Source organism: Misgurnus anguillicaudatus, chromosome 1 (genome assembly GCF_027580225.2).
Source record: "Misgurnus anguillicaudatus chromosome 1, ASM2758022v2, whole genome shotgun sequence".
Taxonomy (NCBI): domain Eukaryota; kingdom Metazoa; phylum Chordata; class Actinopteri; order Cypriniformes; family Cobitidae; genus Misgurnus; species Misgurnus anguillicaudatus.
In genome coordinates this window covers 7,373,453-7,398,688 of record NC_073337.2, presented here as the reverse complement: position 1 = coordinate 7,398,688, position 25,236 = coordinate 7,373,453, and the positions used below count along the sequence as shown (strand labels likewise).

At 40.3% G+C, this 25,236-nt stretch overlaps 1 protein-coding gene across 8 annotated transcripts in view; it reads left to right on the top strand.

Annotated features, from left to right (window-relative positions):
* Nucleotides 1–25,236, top strand: part of dgki (diacylglycerol kinase, iota) — a 63,496-nt gene that overhangs the window by 1,748 nt on the left and 36,512 nt on the right. For 7 of the 8 annotated variants that reach the window (XM_073859970.1, XM_073859916.1, XM_055190293.2 and 4 more), the window contains exon 2: nucleotides 23,147–23,255. In XM_073859970.1, coding sequence (XP_073716071.1) covers nucleotides 23,147–23,255 — 109 coding nt within the window. Of the gene's footprint in view, nucleotides 1–19,466; nucleotides 19,654–23,146; nucleotides 23,256–25,236 lie in introns of those variants that run through there. The other variant, XM_055190288.2, reaches the window with a different exon arrangement.

Genomic DNA, 25,236 nt, shown 5'->3' with positions numbered 1-25,236 from the left:
TTATGTACTGTGGTAAATCACATTGCGAGTAGAAAGAGGCCCTTGTGTCGTCTCTTAGACTTGCGTAAATAAAAAATGCCCGAGGAGTTAAAGCACCAGGGGCACAACTGACAATGCCCCATAAAAAAGAACTCATGCATTTTTTAAATCACAGCCCTGATTGTAAATTTATACATGCTTGACACATTTTCACTTTGCCGAGCTACTGAATAGTTAAACACATACTTTTATATTATAGGCTGCTACTACTGACTTCACATGAAAATTTCATGCTAAAAACATGATGCATCCTTCAATCACAAGCGACGCTTTGTAATGCATTGATGCACAAATAGTAGGACGCCAATAGGATCCCAATACATTTGATGATGACATCATGAAAGAAAACAGTCCTTGGAAGTGATGTAGCACTGTAACAAAATAGATGAGTTAAAGGTGCAGTGTGTAATTTTTAGAAGGATCTCTTGACAGAAATTCAAAATAATATACAAAACTATATTATCAGGGGTGTTTAAAGACTTTTCATAATGAACCGTTATGTGTTTATTACCTTAGAATGAGACGTTTTATCTACATACACCGAGGGTCCCCTTACATGGAAGTCGCCATTTTGTGCCGCCATGTTTTTACAGAAGTTCTTAACGGACAAACTTTTTTACTAAGTTGTCTCCAGCGATAACATGTTTGGCCTGTGGCGGCTACGTAGCTTTTCTATGTGTTTCAGAAGCGAGAGGTGAGCAGTGGACTGAGCCTTTGGTTGCAATTTACAACCTCACCACTAGATGCCGCTAAAATTTACACACTGCACCTTTAATATTTGATTACTAACGACTGTTGTGTTTTATTAGTGAAACTTTAAAGGACAAGTTCGGTATTTTACACTTAAAGCCCTGTTTGCAGATTGTTTATGATGAAATAGAACAGTTTTGACTGAAATTTGGACATATGATGGGTGTTTGTTGTATGCCCCCCCCCACCTCTATAATGGCTGTATAGGTGCACTGGAGCAATCCTTCCTAAAATGCATTAAACTTTCGTTTACAAAGATGTGAAACTCACAGAGTGGTCAGGGGTGTTCACTGGTATGCTCACACAAAAATCGCCGCAAAATACGCACTCCAACAGGTTTTATCGTAGTTTTTGTCCAACTCCATTGACTTGTATTAGATGTGCTGTGAGGTACGGTATTACTCCGCGCCGGGAACTTTGTTTGTATTCTTGCAATTGGCAAAGGTGGATTATCGCCACCAACTGGGCTGGAGTGTCTATTATTCAAGCTCTCAACGGAAGAATATACAGGTGTGAGGCGTTTGGAAAAATAGGTCCACAAGTTTACAACGAATGCTAAAACACCTGTTGGAAGGATTCTTTTGCAGCGATTTTTGTGTGAGCATATCAGTGAACACCCCTGACCACTCGGTGAGTTTAACATCTTTGTAAACGAAAGTTTAATGTGTTTTAGGAAGGATTGTTCCTGTGCACCTATACAGCCATTGTAGAGGTGGTGGGGTGGTACAACAGAAACCGAAAATTCTCGGGCCAGCATCATATGTCCAAATTTCAGTCAAAACCGTTGTATTTCATCATAAACAATCTGAAAACAGGGCTTTAAGTGTAAAATACCGAACTTGTCCTTTAATAAGGACCCTGGTGCATTTAGTCATCTGTCAAGTTGTTCCATTTGCATGCATTTGGCTGAAGTCAGCTGTCATTTTTTTTTTTTAAGCCGACTGCGTGCCTTTTCCAGTATAGTTTGTCAGTTATGGCTAACACAGGCATGAATGAGGATAGCCATTTTGTGTCACTCGTGTTATTTATTTAATATTTGTTTCGGAGTGTGAAACGCCCACCTACTGTACATTTTGTCGCGTTGGTGAAATTGTCGGGTGGCGCTGATACATTCCTTACGAAAGTGTCGTGCTTGTTCCGTTTTTGGACCTGCTTTGTCCAAGTTGCAGTTTGGATGGACTCCAGTTTATGGGTTAAACAGGGTAGGTGAGGCGTGTGCGCTGATGTACAAGCACGTCTCATTTCCTGCACGTCGAACACGAATGCATTTGTTCCTGACAGCAGACGCGAATGAGGACTTTACATAAATGGTCATAATCTCTGTTAAAGATAGCTGTGCGGAGAGCGGGCGGCTTATCGTTGATAAAGCCGGCCTTTTTGCCATTTTCCCCTTCGGTGGGGGCTCTCATTGCAGTATGAGGAGACACATTAAAGGATTGGACTTTTGAATCTTTTCCTTATTAGGTGTATGAGCAGCATAAGAGGCTTTAGTGCTGCTGTTATGGTCGGTGAATTGCTGCTGGCTTTGCTGCTAAGCTGTGTCTCTTCATGGGTCACAGCGGAAATCTAGTCCTAGGATTTGGTCTTGCACAAGGCCCTGCCTGGAGAAGATGCAAACTGTTGCATTATCTCTTTCTTTCTTTATAGCATTGCTCAGTTAAAGGGACCGCTCTCAGATCCAGTCCATAATGATCTTCCAAATATGTGGAAATGGGGTCTCGCTGTCTCTATCACTTATTTGGGTCATTCTACAAAAAAGGTGGAAATGCTTGTCCCTTGCTTTTGCAGACCCCTTAATCACTTAATTTGACCCAATAGACTGTCCTTAACATGATGAGAGAGTTTATTTATGTAATTTTCTTTTTTTTTTCTTAAACTTTTTTTTAAATGTCTGGTCCTGAAAGTTGCCCTCTTTGATCATACATGGAAGTTGAACTGTGAAATTATAATTTAAAACTATGTTTTTTATAAAACAAATCTAATTTACATTTACCTTTAACCCTGTATGAATTTACTACAACACTGAAATGGTAAAAAATACACTATTAATGTGAATAATATCAAATAAATATTTGTCCCCCAAATTTATGTCATTGGTGTTACCCTACCCAAAGCACTTTTATTTTGAAACAATGCATCAGCTCTTTGAAGTTATTCATGGGTCAAGAGGTCAGTAAAAGAAGTGCAGTGGAGGAAGGCAAAAGGTTTTTTAGATGTCTTACCTTATTTGTCTAAAATATCATGATATATCTAAGAATTTTGATATAAGATTTTTTGGATGTCATTAGTGTTACTCTTTTTTATAGCTGGGAGTGTTCAGATCTTTACATAAAAATACATTATACTGAATAAGTATGTGATTGTTACATCTTTGATGAAATAGCACATGACTAATGGCAGCCATTTTGTTAAAAAAGTAGTTTTTTTTCTGTAAATTATCATTGGTGTTACCGTCATTAGTGTTACTTCTCTAATGAGTACTTCTTAAGCACTATTCCTTTAACTGACCAACATAAAAGCATAAAAACAAAAAAAGATGGAAAATTTTATCATATTCATTATGTATTATTATATTCTAATTTTGTCATTGGTGTTACATTGTGTCATTGGTGTTAAACCAAGTTTTGGTGTAATGAATGTATTTTCTTGTAATAGTAATATTTTGTTGTTGATATGGGATGTGAGACATTGTTGATATTTCAGTCTTTGCATCAAAGCCTTTTTGGTTGAATATTTTTGTTTTTGTTGGTTTTAAAAAAAAAGTCAAACTGAGAATCAAATAATTTCATACAATGCTGGGTAAAGATGAAGAATTTAATTAAACAAATATAAATAATCAATTATTATTCTTGCTGTTATCATTCCTCTACTCAACCTTTACCTAAATACACAAGCTGTAATGAGAAAAATATTTAGTATCAACATTAATGTTGTTTAAATCACAGGTAACACCAATGACAAATAAATAAGTCATGGATTCTTTATTAAAATGTATTAAAAAGTTAAAAATAGATTAAGCTCCCCGTTTTGCGGATTCATAGATTTGACAAGTTAATTAATGCTATAAAGAAGTTTTGGGTATGTTGAAAGAAGTTCATTTAAGCAAATGTCCATCACCCAAATTCCACCTTTTCTGTAGAATGACCCATTTGCTTATTCAAATTTCCAGACGTTCTGTCCTGCACCTGTAGCTTTGGCAGAGGAGCACCTGCAGACAGCCACCCATTGGAGGTGCGAGCGTCTCCATCTCATGCAGTGGGGAGTTAACACTAACATCACGTGTGACACAGTCAGCTGAATGTTTTATTATACAGTCATCACCATACACAGACACAAATGTGTTTTGGTGGAGTGTCAGACAAGAAAACGAAACGTGTGGTTATGTGTTGCTGTTAGGCTTTGCCATATAACATCAATTAATAATAGCATTGCGTGTTATGAAAACAAAAGCTGTTGTCTAACATTAAAAATTGTGTTACCTTTTTACCTGGGACAAATTGATTTTTTATAATCTCTAAACATTTCTAAAAAATTGGCCCTCATATTATAGCCAAACCCACACACATACTGGGATTACTGGGTATCTTTATATGAGGACTTAGTGTGGATCCTGATGCTGTGTCATTTAAATGATTGATGAAGAATGAGTAATATCAGTGATTAATCCTGATGTGATACAGTTTTTATCCATATTAATGTCATTCATCCTTTTCATTTTGCTATGGTAAGCTCAGGTACATGAAAGTGTCCACCGGTGGGTACATGCTAACCTGGTTTAGTTTTTGTTGGAATTAACAGTGTTTAAAACCACAGCATAAGTGATTTTATTTCTCAGTTCTGTGCCTGTTCTTTCTCTTAATGCATTGTTGTATAAATACAGCGGTGGATAAAGAGCACCTGAAGTCAGTCGTGAAGAATTGAAGCAAGCTTTTGTTTACACTCTTTCTCAGTCTGGAAATACGGATGGAAATTGTCCGGCCACACATGCGGTTCATTTGCTGTCACCCTCCCCGCGGATTAGGTTTTCGCCACAATTCTTCCTCTCTGTTTTTTTTCTTTGTCTCTAGGTCTCTCGCTCACCGTAATGCGTTCTGCTCGCTAATAATAGCTTGTTTCGTTCTCCAGCTGTGGTCTGGGAGTTCAGCCTTCTTCTCTGCATTGATAGCACAGGGTTAAAGCAGCCCGGGACTCATTTACCAAATGATTAATTCAATTAGACAGCCAGGACCTCAGGTGGAAAAGCCCCTCGCATCCCTGTAGCCTTCCTCGTAAGGGGCAGAACGGAAAAGATCCGGCCTTGCTTTTATTACGCTAATGGAGGATCCTGAGATCAGGGTCCTGACACACATTACTGTTCTGTTCAGAGGACCGGTTTCACAGACAACACAAACATTTACCTGATCATTATCATGAAAGCCATCTGTCACTACTGTATCTCAGAGTTGAGCTTTTTGGGCCACGCGGGGTTGACATATTTGAGTGCCACAATGCGTAAGAAAACACACTAGGCCGTAGATAAAATGTCACCAGCATTTTAACGCTTCATTTTCAATTGAAAACCTGTGGTTTGCATTACATCGGGCAAACCCACAGACTGCCCACAATTCATGTTGGGCACAGAAATGGGTGGAGCTTTCTCAAAACGAAGACCTATAATTTGATAATTTGGCTCTTTCAACACACTTGACCCAAGTCAGGGTCCGCAGGTTTTTATCTGTCCAGTTGCAAGACAAAATTATATTTACCCAAGCTTAAGTTCACAGGCTGATACAATACATGTACTAAATTTGCAAAGTTCATGGCATAAAATGATATTTAGTAGGGCATTTTTAGATTTACACGTTTCAAAGAATATTGTGGACATGAAAGGAAAACACCAGTTTTTTAATATTTTACTATGTTCTTACCTCAACTTTAATGAAAGAATGAATACATACCTATCTTTTTATCTTATTATGCGTGCACTTAATCTTCGTGACTGTGTTCAGGAAAATTTGTTAGTCTTATTTATAGTAATATTTTTATTAAAAACACTCAAATAAAACTTAATTTTGAAGAAATTATGACAGAAAATGAACACATACTAGATTATTAATGAATTAAATGTTTCTAACAGATACCTCTAATGGGAATAGCTGCGTGATGAAGTGAAACTAAAGGGTTAAAAAACACAAACTGAAGCAGATGTTGTAGAACGTCAGGCGAACGATGATAGATAGCACGAAGGTTGTAAAAACTGATTATTTTCCACTATTAATTGCATTATCTTAAAATTGTGTAACTACTGTAGCATGTAAATAATGCACATAAATAACGTGAGCAAGAGCGCTCAAACCAATCAGGCACGTGCAACCTAGCTAGCAAGTTGCTCAAACAACAAAATCACCAGCTAACTTACTTTGAATTTGCAAGAACTATAGACTGATACAATAACACGCTTAAAGGCGGAGTCCACAATGTTTGAAAGCCAATGTTGATATTTGAAATCACCTAAACAAACACGCCCCTACCCCAATAGAATCTGGACCTTCTGTTGATAGACCCGCCCCACACATACGCAACCCGGCAAGGATGTCGGTTAGTAGACACGCTCCTTACTGCTGATTGGCTATAAGTGTGTTTTGGTAGTCGGCCCATCTCCTTTTCCAAAGCGTTTTTCAAACATCGTGGACTCCGCCTTTAAATAAACACAAAACATAAGTCCACTTACAGTTCTCACGGACATGTGACGGACCATTTCAGCCGTGTGGCGCTTGCCCGCTCGCGGTGTGAAGCATGTCGGCGCTATTCACTTTTGTGCAGCAATTAAGGCGGTAGGGTTTCCCAGCTTAGGCGGGCCGCCCGAACTGCAAAGCGATGCGGGAAACCCTGGTGTTAGCATTTAGCCCTAGCCCCATTCATTTCTTAGGATTCAAACTGGTATGATTTTAAAAGCCATCGAACATGTTTTCCATATTTAAAGACTGTTACATGAGTAGTTACACGACGAGTATGTATGGTGGCACAAAATAAAACGTGGCAATTTTTTAAGCGGATAAAAAATGAGAACTATATTGTATGGTGGAAGAGCACTTAGTTTGCAGCACTTTGAACTCGGGCGCAGTAACATCATCACTCCTGATTACTCCCCCTCTCGCTCAATCTTTCAGCAATATTACTGCGCCCGAGGTCGAAGTTCTGCAAACTAAGTGCTCTTCCGCCATACAATATAGTTCTCATTTATATCCGCTTAAAAAAAAAATTGTGCCACCATACTTATTTGTGTAACTACTCATGTAACAGTCTTTAAATAGAGAAAACATGGAAGTGTTTGGTGGCTTCTAAATTCATCCCTGTTTGGATCCTAAGGAATGAATGGGGCTAGGCTAAATGCTAACACATTCATAGGGCGCTGTACAAAGATTAAGTGCACACATTTAATAAAGATAGGTACGTATTAATTAATCTAAGTTGAAGTAAGAACATAGTAAAATATTGAAAAACGGTGGTGTTTTCCTTTAATGTAGGAATCTATTGGCCAATTGACATTTAGAGTGGCAGGTACAAAAATGCTCTTTGGAGTAGCTGGTATGAAGGATCTTCAGCTCTCAAAACAGCTTTAGTTTTAAGACATTAGGGCCTCCAAACAGGGTTTACGTACAGTAGGTGTGCGTTCAGGCACAGGAGCTTCATCTCAGCCCTGAGCTCTGGTCCTGATGGCTATTTTCAGCAGATGGATGGGTCAGATGAGGGAGAAATGCGTGCTTCCGACGACTCCCCCGCACCTTGGGCCAAAGCCGAGGTTAATTATGGAGGTGTCAGCAGCCAGAGGAGAAGAACAGAGAGATAGAGGAAGAGAGAGAGGTGGTTTACAGGCAGGAGTGGGCTCCAACCCTCGCACATACACTGCCAATGATACTCCTAATCTCTTACACACACAAAAGCATCATCACAGCTATATGTAATTATACAGTCCGATCCCACACTCTCCCACTCGCTGACAACCAGTGGTGATACTGAACTCACACAAGACGGGGCGGTGTCATTGTTAGCATGTATCTCAGATGTGGGAGAACATCGCATACACAAACTACAGTACATACAGCTTAAGAAGCAAAATGTCTGCACTCTAGTTTAAAGATTAAAGGGGACATATCATGAAAATGTGACTTTTTCCATGTTTAAGTGCTATAATTGGTCTCCAGTGCTAATATTAACTTAGAAAATGTGAAAAAGATCAACCCAGTAACTAAGTTTTGGTAAACCATTCTTTGCAAGCATGTGGAAAAAATAGGTCATTGAAATGTGGCTCCCCTTGTGATGTCACAAGGGGATAATACAGCCCCTTAATCTGCACTATCCAACCACGGCACTGCCATTTAGTGCAGTTCATCAGCTCATTTGCATTTAACAGGACACGCCTACAAAATGGCAATTTTAACACGCTATAATAAATTATCTTTATGGTATTTTGAGCTAAAACTTCACATATGTACTCTGGGGACACCAAAGATTTATTTGACATATTAGAAAAAGTCTTGTGAAATGTACCCTTTAAGCTGCATAAAAGGGAAATAAATGTTGAAAATTGACTAAATCATTGCGTACGTTTTGTTACCATTGCTCATTTATTCTGCGTATATGTTGTTGTCGCTAAACTCTAAGTGACTGACCTGACTGCCGCTTTCCTGCGATTGTTGTTCGCCAAAAAGCAGACCGGTGCGTGTTTGTTAGGTCGCAGACAGTCGAGGGAAGTACACAGAAACTATAGGGGGTCTGGACCTCTCCCATAAAACACAGGAAAATGTGTCACACAGCTGTTTCTGTCTGCCACAAGTGCAATTGAAACAACAAATTTTACATGCGAACTGAGCTCGTAATGCAGCATTTACAACGAGGGTTTTATTGGCCTTATATCTCCGAATCACTGTTATTTACGGTGTTAATAAAAAAGCTGCCATCAGTACTGTTTACCCACATAGATTTGGCTTGATGTAAGGCGCGATGCTTCGAAAGATAATGAATCCATTTATCAGCAGAAGTTATCGCCAAGGCGAGCATCACCATCACTTTTCTTCACATTTTAGGTTAGAGTTTTGAACAAACCGTTAATGGCGAGCATTAAACGTTAACGCGTATCCCGTCTGGCACTATTTGTTTTACGAACATGAGTAAGGAGCCATGCGCTTTAAGCCAATAAAACCCACAGGCTCGCACCGATGGAGCTAACCAGGCCCGAGTGTCATAGAGACTGGGCTCTTTTGACTTGAGCAGTAAGAAAGCACCTAGCAACGGCGTTGCAATGTGAGAAAACACTTTGGGAACATTTTTGCAACGCTTAGGCAACCACCCACAAGGCACTATAGCTTGCACTGCAGCAGCGAGTTTTGCATGGGAAAGCACCACTTGTAATTTCTACAGATATGGGTTACTTTTATATCTGAATTTAAGTTAATGTAGCTGGTGAGGAGAGCGAAGAAGAGAACGATTACCCAAAAGCAAGTGGACACAAAGGCACTCGGTAAAGCCTCTGTGCCCACTGAAAGAGATGAGAGAGGTGAATGTAGGACACAGGAATGGAGGGAGAGAAAGAGGGGGCGAATGTGATGAAGGACGAGGTGCTTGTGTCCAACAGCAGTTGCTCTGACACGATTCACACGAAACTCTGAAGTTTGACCTCTGAAAGGCGAAAAGCAGGAGAGAGAAAGAGAGGCGGTTTGGGGAAAAAAGGGACGGAGATAAAGATGAGCAGGTGTAGCCCGGAGATGTTAGGAAGAAATAAACTAATATACGAACAGTGTAAACATTGATATTGGAACAAAAAAAGACTCTATTAGGCTATTTTTGGTTTTGTATTGGTTTAGTATTATAGTTAAATACTATCTGTTCTTATTAAAGGCTTAGTCCATTTTCTTAAAAAAAAGATCCAGATAATTTACTCACCACCATGTCATCCAGGATGTTGGTGTCTTTCTTTGTTCAGTCGGGAAGAAATTGTTTTTTGAGGAAAGCATTCCAGGATTTTTCTCATTTTGGTGGACTTTGGTGGACCCCAACACTTAACAGTTTTAATGCAGTTTAAGATTGCAGTTTCAAAGGACTCTGGGCGATCCCAAACGGGGCATGGGGGTCTTATCTAGCGAGACGGTTGTCATTTTTGACAAGAAAAATAAGAAATATGCACTTTTAAACCACAACTTCTCGTCTATCTCTGGTCATGTGACGCGCCAGCGTGACCTCACGTAGTTGCGTAATGCCGTGGAAAGGTCACGTGTTACATACATGAAACGCACATTTGCGGACCATTTTAAACAATAAACTGACACAAAGACATTAATTAGTATTATTCGACATACAACGTCAGAACTGTCCTTTTTCTCCACACTCGTAAACACGTGGGCGTAGTTTCGCATACGTCATCTGTGACCTCTTGACGTGATGACGTATTACGTGAGGTCGCGCTGGCGCTTCACAGGACCGGAGATAGTTGAGAAGTTGTGGTTTAAAAGTGCATATTTTTTATTTTTCTTGTCAAAAATGACAATCATTTCGCTAGATAAGATCCTTATGCCTCGTTTGGGATCGTTTAGAGTCCTTTGAAACTCTGTTGAAACTGCAATTTTAAACTGCATTAAAACTGTTACGTGTTGGTGTCCATTACAATAAGAAAAATCCTGGAATGTTTTCCTAAACAAAAAAAAACATAATTTCTTCTCGACTGAACAAAGAAAGACATCAACATTTTGGATGACATGGTGGTGAGTAAATTATCTGGATTTTTTTTAAGAAAATGGACTAATCCTTTAAAGAAAGCATCAGCTCTGTCTGTGGCTGCTTTTCCACCATTTTCCCGGTGTGACAGAAGGAGGGTTGACGAACAGACTGTAACATCGCTGTGAGGAAAAGAGACAAACACACAGCGGAGGGCAAAAGACAAGGCGAAAGAGACAGAGCAGTCAGAACGATGTGTAAGTGGGATAAGTGAAGAATGAAATGTGGATGGAAAAGTGTCACAGCGTGAGGCAGATGGATATAAATATCTGAGAGATGTTGTTTGGGGACATCATGGGGAAAAGCCTGGGCTTCCTGTCTGTACCAGCAGGATAGGAGTTCTGTTGTGCACTTTTTACGTACACGTACTGTGTCGGTATGACGCACACACTTTATGCACGTTACATACATAGTACAATAACTTTAAATCAAGATGAAATGCTATTTACGGCAGAGCTTTGAACAAGATTGTTTCCCAATTGGTTCGTTTCGAACAGAAACAGTATTTTAACATTTCCCGTTTTCAGTTCAACCTTAAATTGACGTTCCTGAACGCGTTAGAACAAAAAATAAAGTTCCCGAGCTGTGGGACATACAAATAAGTAGGCTGATCATTATGTAAATTATAGTCTACATAATTTTTCTTAAAGGAATAGTCTACTCATTTTCAATATTAAAGGTCACGTTCTTCCTGATACCATTTTTTAAACCCTAGTTAGTGTGTAATGTTGCTATAATAGCATAAATAATACCTGTAAATTGATAAAGCTCAATATTCACTGCCAGGCGATATATTTTCTTCAATATAGAATTCCTCTTTAAAAGCCTACAACGAACGACCGGTGGACTACAGCCCTCTATTTCCTGCTTTAATGACGTCAGTAAAACAGTTTGTTGACTAAACTCCGCCCACAGGAATACGTCAGTCACCAGCTTTGGCTCAAACGGCTCTGCTAAACTAAGCTGCTATCGAATCACAGCATACTAAACAAACTACACAATCAGAACTTGTTACGTATTTCTGAAGGAGGGACTTCACATAACAAGGAAGACATCAGACTGTTTTGAGGACAGTGAAAACAGCGCTATACAGATAAGTAAATTGTGTGAAAATACCGCGGTTTTTTACACGTGAAACATGAACAGATGTTATATTGCCCACTATAAACACGATCAAAGCTTCAAAATCACAGACAGAACAGGAGCTTTAAAATATGTTATTACCCTAACTAAGAACTGTTGATACATCCCTCTATCATCTGTGTGCGAGCACGTAAGCGCTGGAGCGCGCTGCAACCCTTTGATAGCATTTAGCTAAGCCCCATTCATTCAATGGTACCAAGCAGAGATAAAGTTAGAAGTGACCAAACACATCAACGTTTTTCCTATTTAAGACGAGTAGTTATACGAGCAAGTTTGGTGGTATAAAATAAAACGTAGCGCTTTTCTAAGCGGATTTAAAAGAGGAACTATATTTTATGGCGTAATAGCACTTTCGGGAGTACTTCGACTCGGCGCAGTAACACCCTCCCTCTCCCATTATGAGAGTGAGAAGGGGAGCGGACTTTTCAGGCGAGTCGAAGTACTCCCAAAAGTGCTATTACGCCATAAAAGTTGGCTACTTGCTGGTGGCAAGCTTCTCATTTCTCTGATGAGTCAATGACGACCGGAAGTGAACTTCATCTAGTCATATTGCACAGAAATCTTGTCAAAGAACGAAAAAATGATGGTATTAACCGGTTACCATTATTTTAAATAAACAATTCTGTTCCAGAACATATATCTTTTTAAAAACTTTCTAGTTTCGTTTCTGTTCCTTGCAAAACATCAAAAGTTTCTGGTTTTCGTTTTCGTTCCGTGATCCGGTTCAAAGCCTTGATTTATGGTTATTTTTTACACACGTTCATGTACTGTATGCACCACCAAACACAGCAAAGTACACAGTTTAAACATAATGGCACACATACACATTTTCTTGGAGCTCAAAACAGCTACACACATACACATACTGTTAGTCTTGAGTTTGCATTTTCCATAGTCACCTAACTAAGCTGTTATCAGTCACTAAGCTGAGATAATGACAATCACTGGAGATGTAATTAGCGCTTATCTGCCAATGAATCAGATTTTCTGGGATGTTATCTGTGCTTTCAGGAGTAGATCGCAGTCTTGATCCTGAAGGACAAGAAAATCATAGAAGTTGCTTTGTTAAAAATGAATGGGACCTGCCAAAAAAGAAAATATTTTATGCACCCAAAATAGAATTTGTTCCACCTATATCCCAACATATATGACTGGATCTACCTACAGATACATCCACCTACCTCGATCCGGTCACATGTGTAATGTATGTGCTGATTTTGCATGTGTGTGCGTAGTTTTCCTGTCATTGTCAGTTTGTGTGTGTGTGTTGGGGTGCAGTGACAGAGCTCAGGGCAAATGAGAGAGAAATGTGTCTCCATCCGGCACACACAGTCACAACACACACACACACACACACACACACACACACACACACACACACACACACACACACACACACTTAGAAACCTTGGCCTGAGGGAACTCTGGCCAACTCACATTGTGACCACACAATTCAGGAGACATTATAACAAAAATGCAATAGTTTATAAACTGAATCCTCGCCTTGGGATGAGTAAACAGTCACAGGGTGCTAAAACGAAGCATGCAGGGTCAAAAAACGTTTGTTTAATTTGCAGCATCTGCGATGCTAATGTCAGGACACTGTTTCTGTGACCGATGTTTGAGGAACACGCTGTGTATAATTCACCAGCAATAAGGCCATAGGTTGATTCATTTCTTAAAGCAACACCAAAGAGTTTTTTTACCTTAAAATTCCAAAAAAGTTTCAGTCGTTCATCCACTCGAAACAGGGTGAACGGCACTTTCACATTCGCTTTGCAGCCCTTTATCGTCCAAAACCGCACTTAAGAAGTTTCCATCCGTCAGGTCGCGGTCCTGTAGTTCGAGTGAAAACTACAAGAACTTGACATACAATCCAATCAGAGCCAGCTTTGCTGCAGTAGGCTAAATTATTTACGACAGTAGTTATGGACAATTCAACTTCCAACCTATAGGGGGAGCAAAGAGCAAAAACTATTTAGTGTTGCTTTAAACTGGGGTCTTTTTCAGTGGCCTAGATTCTAAAAGCATTCATTAAATGCATACATTTTTCAACGTTTTAGATGTTAATTGACCGATGTCACAATTTTGAAGCAATTTCTAATGCACTGATTCATCATAGCACAAAGTGTTTGAAAATTTCTAATGCATGTCGTGTTCTGACAGATATGTATGAAAGCGTTGTGAGGCATTCACTTACTGGTAAAATATGATGTGTCCTAGAAAATTAAGTGATGTTAATTTGACAGTCTTATCCGGAACATTCTGTATTGCCACTTGATGCGCTCATGTGGCATTCTGTACTGTATGCTGTTATCAGGAGGCTGTTGGCTTGAGATAAAAGCAAGAAGATTGAATTAGTTCAAATCACAGATCTGCACGAGATACCTCTCATTTTGCGGTCTCACGGGAGCTCTGTGTTCGCGTTTATTTTGTAACACTTATCACCTTCAGCATGAATCTCTTTCTCGCTTTCGTTCTTGCCTGTGCTGAGTCTCTGATCTTAATCTACAGAGAGAGAGAAAGAGGAAGGAACGGGAAGAGGGTCTCAGGAGTCAAGGACATCCTGCTTTGTCGGGAATGCCTAGAGGAAGACGGATCACGCTCGTTGGTGATGTTGAGGCTCAGAGAAGCTGTCCTTTAGTGCCCGAGTCGAATCACAGCGAACACACTGACCCAGTTAGAGCTCTACGAGGAGACATTCAAGAGAGGAGGAATAGAGAGAGTGATGAAATCGCACACGGCCTTCATCCAGAACACTTACATTCCACCTCTGACATCATCAAGAAATTCCCTCATATCTTCAAGTTATTTCTATAGCACATTTAAAAACAGGCCGACCAACGTGCTGTTCAAGGTCAAGATTAGTACACGATAAATAAGCAATACACAATAGGTAAGAGCAGTAAAAAAACTTTAGATTAACTTGATTCTGAACTCAACTGGAAGCCAGTGTAGTGATTTTCGGAGGGATGAATAGCAGACTCTAGGGAAGACTCTAAGAGGAATGGTTTAATTTCGGAAAGAGAGCGTCAATAAAGTAGCTACACCCAACAACTGTACTAATTTGATTATCAAATGCCATCCCCACATTTTTCACATTAGTAGAATTAAATGAATTGAAGGACATGACGTTGAGTTGATAGAATGACCTAGAGTTGGAAGGGTTAAACATTATGACTTCCGTTTTATCAGCGTTTAGGAAAAGGAAATTATTGACATCATTGAGGCAGGGCAGGGCGTGTAGGGCAGTGGTTCTCGGTCCTGGTCCTGATGGCCCACTGCTCTGCACATTTTCTGTGTCTCTCTTAGTGCGCACTCGCACTATCCAAACCAAACCATGCCCCAGCGCGATAGTCCCACCCTCTCTACTCCCCCAGAAGCTTGCACTCACACTGTACTTTTATCGATCCGAGCCCAGGCGCGCTTTCGTCATCAGGGTGCAATTGTTTTGAACAAAGCAGGAAGTAAAGCGCTTTCTTAATACTAGAGCCCATCGTAATGTTAAGTCTGTGTTTTTTATTTGGAGTCCTTTGTTGCGTGATGACACCTCTCACATGCATCATATTGCTCATATTGGTCTGTCGCGCGTGCAGCTAAGACATACACGTATCCCTGTTGCACGCATCAGAAGGTTTAAACGAAGGCAGATAAAGTGAGTGGTTGCGCAATTGATTTCTCTTATTTTGAAATGCGCAATCTGCAATCACATTGCGCGTTCCACGCCTGAGCCCTAGTAAACCGCGCTTGAGCCCACCTCTGCAAGCTGGCCAGGGCGCGATTAACCAAATGCAGCTTGGTTTGGATACTATGAGTGCGCCCTTATCTAACAGACTTAAGGGTGTCGCACACTGGACACGCAGCTCAGCGCCGCGCCATTCTAAAAAAATCAAACACATTGTTTTCTATGAGTATACGTACACCGACGCAACAGGTGGGACCTGTCCGCGCCGCTCAGCTACGACTCATGAAGTTGCTTAAATCCCTGTCGCGTCACAGAGCGCCACTCACATTAAATAACATCATATTTGTTCCAAATCATTAACGATTAACATTGGCTGCTAACGTATATTTTGCATTTTGAAGTAGAAGCTATCTGAAGAAGCTCGCGCTATTTAATGTGCACTTCCAGTTTACGATACCTCCGAGTTGTCCTAGACACAACTCGGCGTGGCGCTGAGCTGCGCGTCTGGTGTGCGACCCCCTTTAGGCTGCGTCTGGAACCAATGACAATGACTTCGGCGGTGTGAAGGCAGCTCCGGGAAACGCATTCATAGACAGCCTTCATAGGCAGCGTAACGCAATTCTGTTTGAAATATAAACAGAGGGTGCCTTTGTAATAGCTAATCCCATATTTGCAAACTGCAATACCAATTTCTCACTAGAAATGCAATCAAAATGTGTAAAAAGTAAAAATACACTAAATTTGTGATTCAGCTGCTTTCTTGGCTGCCAACTCGATCTAGTTCGACCAATCACAGCCCCCACACACACACACGTTAGCATTTGTGGTTTACGGGGACAATTCCATAGACACAATGTATTGTATGCTGTACAAACAGTATATTCTGTTCCCCTAACTTAGTGCTTCCCAATCCTGGTCCTCGAGGACCCCCTCCCAGAAAGTTTTAGATGTCTCCTTTTTTAGAACACCTGATTCAACTTATCAGCCTCATTCCAAAATGGTAAACATGTCTCCCTAACAAGCTGATGAGTTAAATCAGGTGTGTTAAATAAGGGGCCATCTGAAACATTCTGGGAGGGGGTGCTCGAGGACCGGGATTGGGAAACACTGCCCTAACCTACCCCAGTACCTAACCCCAATGTCACAAAAAGCTGTCTTTAATCTATAAAAAGTACAATTTAATATGTTTTTTAAGACATTCAGTTTACAGCATAATAAACATGTCATTATACACTATTTATCCCCATAAACCACATATACCAACCCCCCCCCCCCCACACATAGAATTGTGGGACAAGACGATGAAGGTATCTCCTAAGTCAGGAAGTAAAGCAAACATTGGATTCGGACATGCCTTGATGCCTTTCTGGAGGCAGCATTTTAGAGCTCAGCCTTAGTTCAATTCAATGATCTTTACTAATGAGCTGATGATTTGAATCAGCTGTGTTAAATATGGGAGACATATAAAATGTGTAGAGCAGTGGTGCTCCGGAACCAAGATTGAGAACAACTGGTGTAGGGTATCTAAAGCACAAGGGTTTTTCTTAGCCACCGGTAAATACGTTTGCATATTTCTGCATAAATAGGAAATGAAACATAGTGTTACCTGAAAATTTATCCCAAGGGAAGCAAATGTATGGGAAAACATCGAGCTAGAATTGAGGCCTGAGGAACTTCACAAGTTAAGTAACCTCGGGAGGAAGTGCAGTTATCTGTTTTAATGGGGAAGCAACTTAAACTTTTAATTTGAACCAACTTAAAACGTCACCTCCTGGACCGACTACATGAGATATGAGGATCTTGTGATCAACAGTATCAAAAGCAGAAGACAAATCAAGCATAACTAAAATAACTGAGTTCCCTGAGTTCTCCGTAGCCAATAAGAAGCCATTAAGGACTTTTACCAAGGCAGTCTCAGTACTATGCTGTGATTTTAAACCAGATTTGAAAGTCTCATAAATTACCTTGGAAATAAATGCTAAAACAGATGTAGGACGAAAATTTTGAGAACAGTAGTATCAAGTTGTGGTTTCTTTAAAATTGGATACAGTTGCCAATTTTCAGACATTTGTTTATCAGTAACACAAGTGTCCACTATAGAGGATCTGATCATATTTAGTTCAACATCATAGATCCATAAACATTAACTCTTACACAATCAAACTATTTAAAGCTTTGCATCATTACAATGAGTCCGCTGAATGACATCATATCCTTTAGAGTCACTGTCTTGTGATTAAACAGTTTGGATGTGGAACAGACCGCAAGTCAAATACTCACTGCTAGTCAAAGACTGACAGATGCCTGGATAAAGTGTCCCATTGTAATAGATTGGATATAGAGTGTCTTGCCAAAGGTCAGCTATGGTTGCATGATAGACCTTAAAATAGCTTGAAGTGCTAGACGTGGTAGGACTGACCTTGTGGTTCGGTTCTGTGGGGGTAACGATGGCAGTGATGATTGTCTCTGGTGACAGGATCTGACACTCACACATGCTCTCAGGTATCCTCCAGCTATCCGTCCACCTGATCATCTCAGCTCCACACGGGCGGCAGGAGCTTGTGTGATTGGGTGTGTTACAATTAGGGATGTCCCGATCAGGTTTTTTTGCCCTCGAGTCCGAGTCCGAGTCATTTGATTTTGAGTATCTGCCGATACCGAGTCCCGATCCGATACTTCTATAATACATAAAAAAAGAATAAATAAGAGCGAAAAAAACAGAACCAGGATGTTCCTTATGTCATGCCGCACGCGTTGCTGTTTCTGTGTGGAGTCAAAAGAGTCTAACTCTGTGCCAGCGCATAACTTTAGATGTGTTCAAAAATAATGAGAATATTTATGGTATATATACAGGGGTTAAATTGGGATTTATTTTGTGGGGATGCTCTGTTGGGAGGGAGGGTTCGAGGGGTAGCATCTTTAATCCTGATGACAGCAAAGCCACTGGTGTGTTTAAATTACATTTTGACCTCTGATAGGATTTTATAAGTTTCAGTTTTAAAGCTGTGCCACATGTTGACCCAAACTTTAAAACCTGAACTTTAAATTATGCAAATCTATGAGTCTGACACCCTATATGCATTTGTTGCACATGTCATCATTATGCACAATTGATCAAACTTAGAAGGAAGTTATAAAACTTAACCTCCTTGACTAATTCTAGGCATAAGATAGGCTACCAAAAAAGACTCAATTAACAAGAAAAACAACATACTGATTCAGCAATATGTCTTATAAAATAGCCATAGAGATTCCCTAAGCTGGTCAGCAGTTAGTTAAAAAATACCTATAGTTAGGTCGTAATTAATTTGTATAATCAAAATACATTATTTTATTAAACTATACAATCAGTTGTATCCAGTTATCTAGTTAACATATTGTAATGAGATGAGTGACATGGCTAGACATACTTTTATACTTTGTTTCTAGACTTCTATTAAGTTTTCTCGACGTGGGCACCATTCTTACCTCTCTCTCTATCTCTCATCTCTCCAGTATCCTGCGCGAATGCGCGTTCTTGAGGTTCTGAGTGAGACGCGGAGCTGCGTCTGAGCACATGGTGACAAAACGATCAACGCGTCGTTTAAATGAGCGGTAAAAACGCGGTTTTGTCGTGGGTTCCTTGCAGGCACGAGTGTGAAGCCTATGAATGAAAACACGTCAGTGGGCTTGTTCGACTTCATGCGGGGCCGCGGCAATCGACCGCCGGGTGACGTCAAACAACCGCGCGAGTGATCCGCGAAATCATACGGAGGAGTTTGCTTTTAAATCGCTCTCGCGGAGCTTTGGCGTCATCCGGCTGCCGGTTCTTGTGGCGCCGCGTGAAGTCGAACAAGCCTATTTTCTTCTTGTCAGTTCACACGTACCAGCGCAGCGCGTACACTGGCGCGGAGCAGAGCGAGACCTTGATGGATTTTAAACCCTGCATATGTATCCGAGTCTTGATCGGAAGGTGACGTCCGATTCCGATCGAGTCCGAAATCACGTGATCGGGGCCGATTTCCGATCATGTGATCGGATCGGGACATCCCTAGTTACAATAGGTGTATAGCCATGTGTAACAGTGATGTCAGCCTACAGTGCGAACCGTCTACCTCCCTGGCATCATCTGTTGTGTCGGATGAGACTGGAAGAGTTGGAGGCACGGCTGTGGTAAGGACCAAAGGGCTTAGGAGACGAAATGGAAGGATGATCAGGGCCCATCCGAAACGGGAAAAGGAGAAACGAGTGTGCAGGAAAGGTCAGAAGCGGAAAGTGACCTGGTACCAAAGGCTTTTGGGCTACAGGTTAGTGAGAGCTTCAGTGTTACTATAAACTGACTGCTTTAACTACAGCTTAAGAAACTTGGATCAGAGCTTCAACGGTACACAGAGCGATAGTGGGCGGTGAAGAGATGTGATATAATAGCTGTGTGTACGTGGGTTGACACCCGACTTAAACCATGGAGGGAGTTTTCAGCCCACACGCGACTACAAAACCTAATTGGCCGAGACAACGAGACCAGGGACAGACGTTACGATGCTGACAGCAAGATTTAAGACTTAAGAGTACCATCGGTGGCGTGTGTTGCACCGTTGGCATGACAACACGGGAGGGATGATATTACCGCAGGGTGTCGAGGGAGGGAGGAAGTCAGTGCCTGCTAATTTGAACACACATCCCTGCGTTTGCACATGTAAAGCCTCTGTTCATTTCTCTACGGATGTTTTTAAGATAAACAGGAACTCCTGGCAAATTAATATCGGCCGATGATAAATGTCACACATGTGAAATCTCTCTGCGAAACCAGACCACTGTCAGAGCCGGTTTTAGTCAAACTAATTCCATTATAGCCGTCTGCCTGATTGCTCTTCCTGTCTGTTTCCAGCGGCTCTGGTCGGCACGTGGTGGGTCCTTTATCTCAAATTGTGTGCCATGCATTCAGTTGATTACTTTCTAGTGAAACGCTCGCTGTGTTTACCCAGGGCCGATTATACACCCTAATGTAAGGCATCTTTAAACAGTGGACATTATTGATTGATTTGCTTAATGTTATGGAATAATATTAAACAGAAATGTGTTACTCATTTACCTGACTGCAGTGGGAGAGAGCACACGAATAAGGGGCTCACGCTGTCGTCTGTCATTGCAGATTTCATCCGTTTACTGGAATCTGAAACATTCAACATCTGGAACATGGTGCTTTTTCTAGTGCATCATTATCAAAACAAAGTTGTGTTTTTGAACAACTTAATAACTTTATATAGCTTAAAGGAATGGTCTACTCATTTTCAATATTGAACTATGTTGTTGCCTTGACTGGGAATTGTTGGTGCATCCCTCTGTCATCTGTGTGCGTGCACGTGGGCGCTGGAGCGCGCTGCGACGCTTCGATGGCGTTTGGCTTGGCCCCATTCATTCAATGCTGCCATTTGGAGATAAAGTTAGAAGTGACCAAACACATCAACGTTTTTCCTGTTTGGGACGAGTAGTTGTGCGAGCAGGTTTGGTGGTACAGGGTAGGACATAGCGCTTTTCTAAGTGGATTTGAAAAAATAAAACTGTGTTTTGTGGCGTGGTGGCACTTTTGGGAGTACTTCGACTCGCCTGAAAAGTCCGCTCCCCTTCTCACTCTCATAATGGGAGAGGGAGGGTGTTACTGCGCCGAGTCGAAGTACTCCCAAAAGTGCTATTACGCCATAAAATATAGTTCCTCTTTTAAATCCGCTTAGAAAAGCGCTATGTTTTATTTTGTACCACCAAACTTGCTCGTGTGACTACTCGTCTTGAATGGGAGGAGCGTTGATGTGTTTGGTCACTTCTAACTTTATCTCCAAATGGCAGCACTGAACGAATGGGGCCAAGCCAAACGCCACCGAAGCATCGCAGCGCGCCCCAGCGCCCACGCGCACGCACACAGATGACAGAGGGATGTATCAACAATTCTTAGTTAAGGTAATAACATATTTTAATATTGAAAATGAGTAGACTATTCCTTAAAATCATTTGTTTTGAAGAAGAGAATTTTGTTTGTTTTTGGAAAATTAACTTCCCCAAAAATCTATTTGGGAGTCATGAATGTATGTGTGGTATTTGTGTATATGTGTCTTGTTGTTGTTGCGTCAGGTGCTTCTTCACAATGGCATTTTTCCAGCGCACATGTCATCAGGACCGTAGCTATTTTTAGCTGGGAGGGTCAAGGTGCGTGATCTCTCCGCCCCGGCTCGCTTTACAACAGATCTCGTAACCGGACTCTCGCTTGTGTTCTCTCTGAAGGGGATAATTTTAGACGAGGATTTGAAACTTTCAGCGCGGTGTCGGGTGTACGGCCCACCGTTTCCTTGTCCGTTGGTCCTCTCACTCCCTGCTTCAAAAGCGAGTGTGTGTAAAATTATACACCGAGCGCAGGGTCACTTTCAACCTGCGCGCATCAAAAGAGACGGCCATATGGCGCCGTGTTTTGAATATGTTAAATAATGAGCTCTTTGGAGGATGGTGAACAGTTTTTGGGAAAGAAGCTGGATGCTTGAAGGTTGAAAAGGACATTGCCAGTAGAGGAACACATAATGATTTAAATATTTACAAAGTCACTTTGATTAAAAGCCTTTTATATATGTATAAATGTTTAGTTACAGTATTACTTTTCAGAAAATGACATAACATTTTGACATTTAAATGCAGTTAACACAGCTGGAGATATGAATGTAGCATGTGCATTATTATTCAGTAATTATTACAATTATTCATTTATGGCAATGATCTTGAGGTTTTGAATATTTATGTTAATGAGCTCTTTGTTTAAGCTGGTTAGTTTTTATTTATATCACCTAGCAATTAAATTATTTTACAGTTTTTTATTATAACCTTCCTAGTTGATACTAATATCGTACATTAAACTGTAGATTCTATAGTTGTACTTTTTTCTAATTCTGCATATTATAGCACGTAAAATAAGTCATAATTCTGCACTATAATGCAAACGTTCTTATAAAACAAATGTTGTGTAGCCAAGCACTGGATGTGGATCTCAATTTACGGGCTGTAGTGGTGTAGATATGAGTTTATTGGTGTGGGACACCAGCCAGTACTGTAAAAGAGCGACAGACCGGGACAATGATGAAATAATACTGAATCTAAACCGCATCGGTCCTGTCTGTCTATTACACACCGTGTAAGCCTGAGGCTGTCTCTGAACGCAGGGAATCATGGGAACTTCCTGGCCAAGCAGACTGGTCAACAGATTGGCTTACATCATTTTGATATACTGGCACAAAGTAGATGCCTGTCTCCTGTTGTGTGTGCTTGTGCATGTGTCTCCAGTTTAGCTACACGATGATGATTTCTCCATTTATCTGGTCAGGCTCACAAAATTTGGGGACTGCATAAACCCCCAGCATCGCACCTCTTAAAGGGACACTTCACCCATTTGCATAAAGCTTTGTATAGTTAGATCCCCAGTCATGTTTTTGAATGGTCGTGCATCATTTCCTCAGTCGCCGCTGAGACAGGAGAAATACAGATTTTAGTGTTGCACTTCCTTCTTTCAATGATGTAAAAATCATCATTTTGCATCAATGAAAGCAGGAAGTCCAATATCTTTGTTGAGCAGGTGAGACTACAAACACCCCTTTTCTCGGTCAAATAGGCACCAAATTCGAAATGTATGTTACATTTCCACTACAAATATGACAGATTAATGTTTCTACGGGTGAAATTCTCCTTTAAAACAACTAAGTTTTCATTATTTTCTTGTGGGTGAGTTTTATGAGCTGACGCTATTTGTGGTCCTTTGGTTTGCAGGAAAGCCATCTCCAGGTCAGGACTGCAGCATTTGGGTCCGGCCCAAAGCCCTTTCCCTGCTCTGAGCAATGGACCGGTCAAAGAGCTTCGCACAACGGTGGATTGGAGCGTAAGTGCTCTGTTCTTCATCTGCCTGTCTCTTATCTCCTAAAATCGTCTTTATCTGCTTCCCTGATCATCTTAGAAAAGACTAATGTAGCAGTATTATGCGGTGATGGATGGCATCAGACAACAGTACGTTTTGCAAACCATGGTATAACATAAGTGAGGTTTTTTTCCTTTTAATCACTGGATCTCACTTTTTTGACTTACAGGCCCTTCTCTTGTCCACAATGTTTAAAGGCCCTGTACTCACAATTCTGCCCAGTAAAGGGGCAGTTTCCCAGACAGGGTTTAAAATAAATCCAGGCCTTAGTTATATTAGGAAATTATTACAACCATAGCTTACAAAAACATTACACTGCATGAAAAGAGCTGTATACGGACAAAAACGGGATGGGAAATCCCTGCTAAACTTTAGGTTTGCCAGATTTTTGAGGCAGAGTGCTTGGAAAGGTAATACACCAAAGTAAACGTGTGAAACATCCAGAAACTTTACGTTTGTGGATGTGTATATAGGAACTGGTGGAAGTTTCCAGGAATCCTGTCAGGAGAGGTGGGTGTGAGGTGTGAAGGGCTTTTTATATGTTAATGACCCACAGGTAGAGGTGTCTTCTTTGTTTTCAGAGCTGAGTGGGGTGGGGTGGGGGGTTAACCATGTCTCTTTAAGACAGCACATACAGTATTGTGGTACATAAAAACTGTTTTCTAAATACGTTTATTATTAATATAATTTAATTAGTCTATTTAAGAAACTTAGCATCATTCACAATAACTAAAATTCAATGGACACAATTACAATTTTAATGTGTGAAAATTATGTCTCTGACTCAAGAGAAATGCAACAAATGTTATTTCAGAATATTTCTTTCCAACACTTTGAAAACATGTCTCCAACTGCCCTAGGTCAGAATATTGTGCACGTTTCTCTCAATGCTGCATACATTGTTTAAAAGAAGCCGTTCAAATGACATCATGTAACACATTTTTGCTAGCTAGGATGTTGATAAATTAGTCAGTGAAATGTAAAGCTGCTTGATTTTGCTGATGTCTCATGATTTGAAGTTCACTGTTTCTATTGTTATTATAATTCTACCCTAACATTTCATTAAATCTTTTAAAATAGAAACAAAAATACCAATAGACAGGTCCATAATCTAAAAGACAGTCTTTCACATGTGAATGCAAAACATGTTCGGTGATACTGACTGACAAACTTGGGTAAACATATCTGCAGATACCTGTCAGCTACTGTACTTCTAATCCAGAGGTGCCCAAAGTTGGCCCACAATAGATCTTTAATTTGGCCCATCATGCCATGTGAGATAAGGAAAAACAATAAAAGTCATTGACGCAGATGTTCATATTTTTAATTAAACATTTTCTAAAATGTATCATTTTTTGTTGTATTTTTACATTACAAAAATGTAAATTAATTTTAAATGCAAGGGATTAAAGTGAATTTTTTTATGTTTCATGCATACTTGAAGGTGTATAAAATGCATCACAAAACTTAATGAACTCGGGTACTACAGGCTAAAAATGAAGAGGTTTTGGCAGTGGCACACAATGATTGGCAAAATGATTTCTTTTTTTTTTACAAAAAGCATTGGAAAATAAAACTGCATTAGTTATGCATAAACAGAGTAATGTTTGCTTATTTATTTTTTAAATATTAGAAAATTATAAATTAGGGGTTATCAGAGCAACTTTAATTTTAATATAACACAACAACATTTACTTTTGGGCCACGGCCCGCAGTCAGGTTTGGCCCTTGTAAGGAAAATGTTCGGGCCCCAATCAATGTGTAGTCTATCTGAGGAGGTAACTTTTAGCATATGATAATGCATGCTTGTACAAAGTCAGTCCACATATTATAATGTTTGTCTTCAATCAATCAATTTAAATAAAACAGATGGGGACTTTATAATATAATAAGGGTCCATATATCACATTGATAAAAGACATACATGTATTTTTACTTTAACATG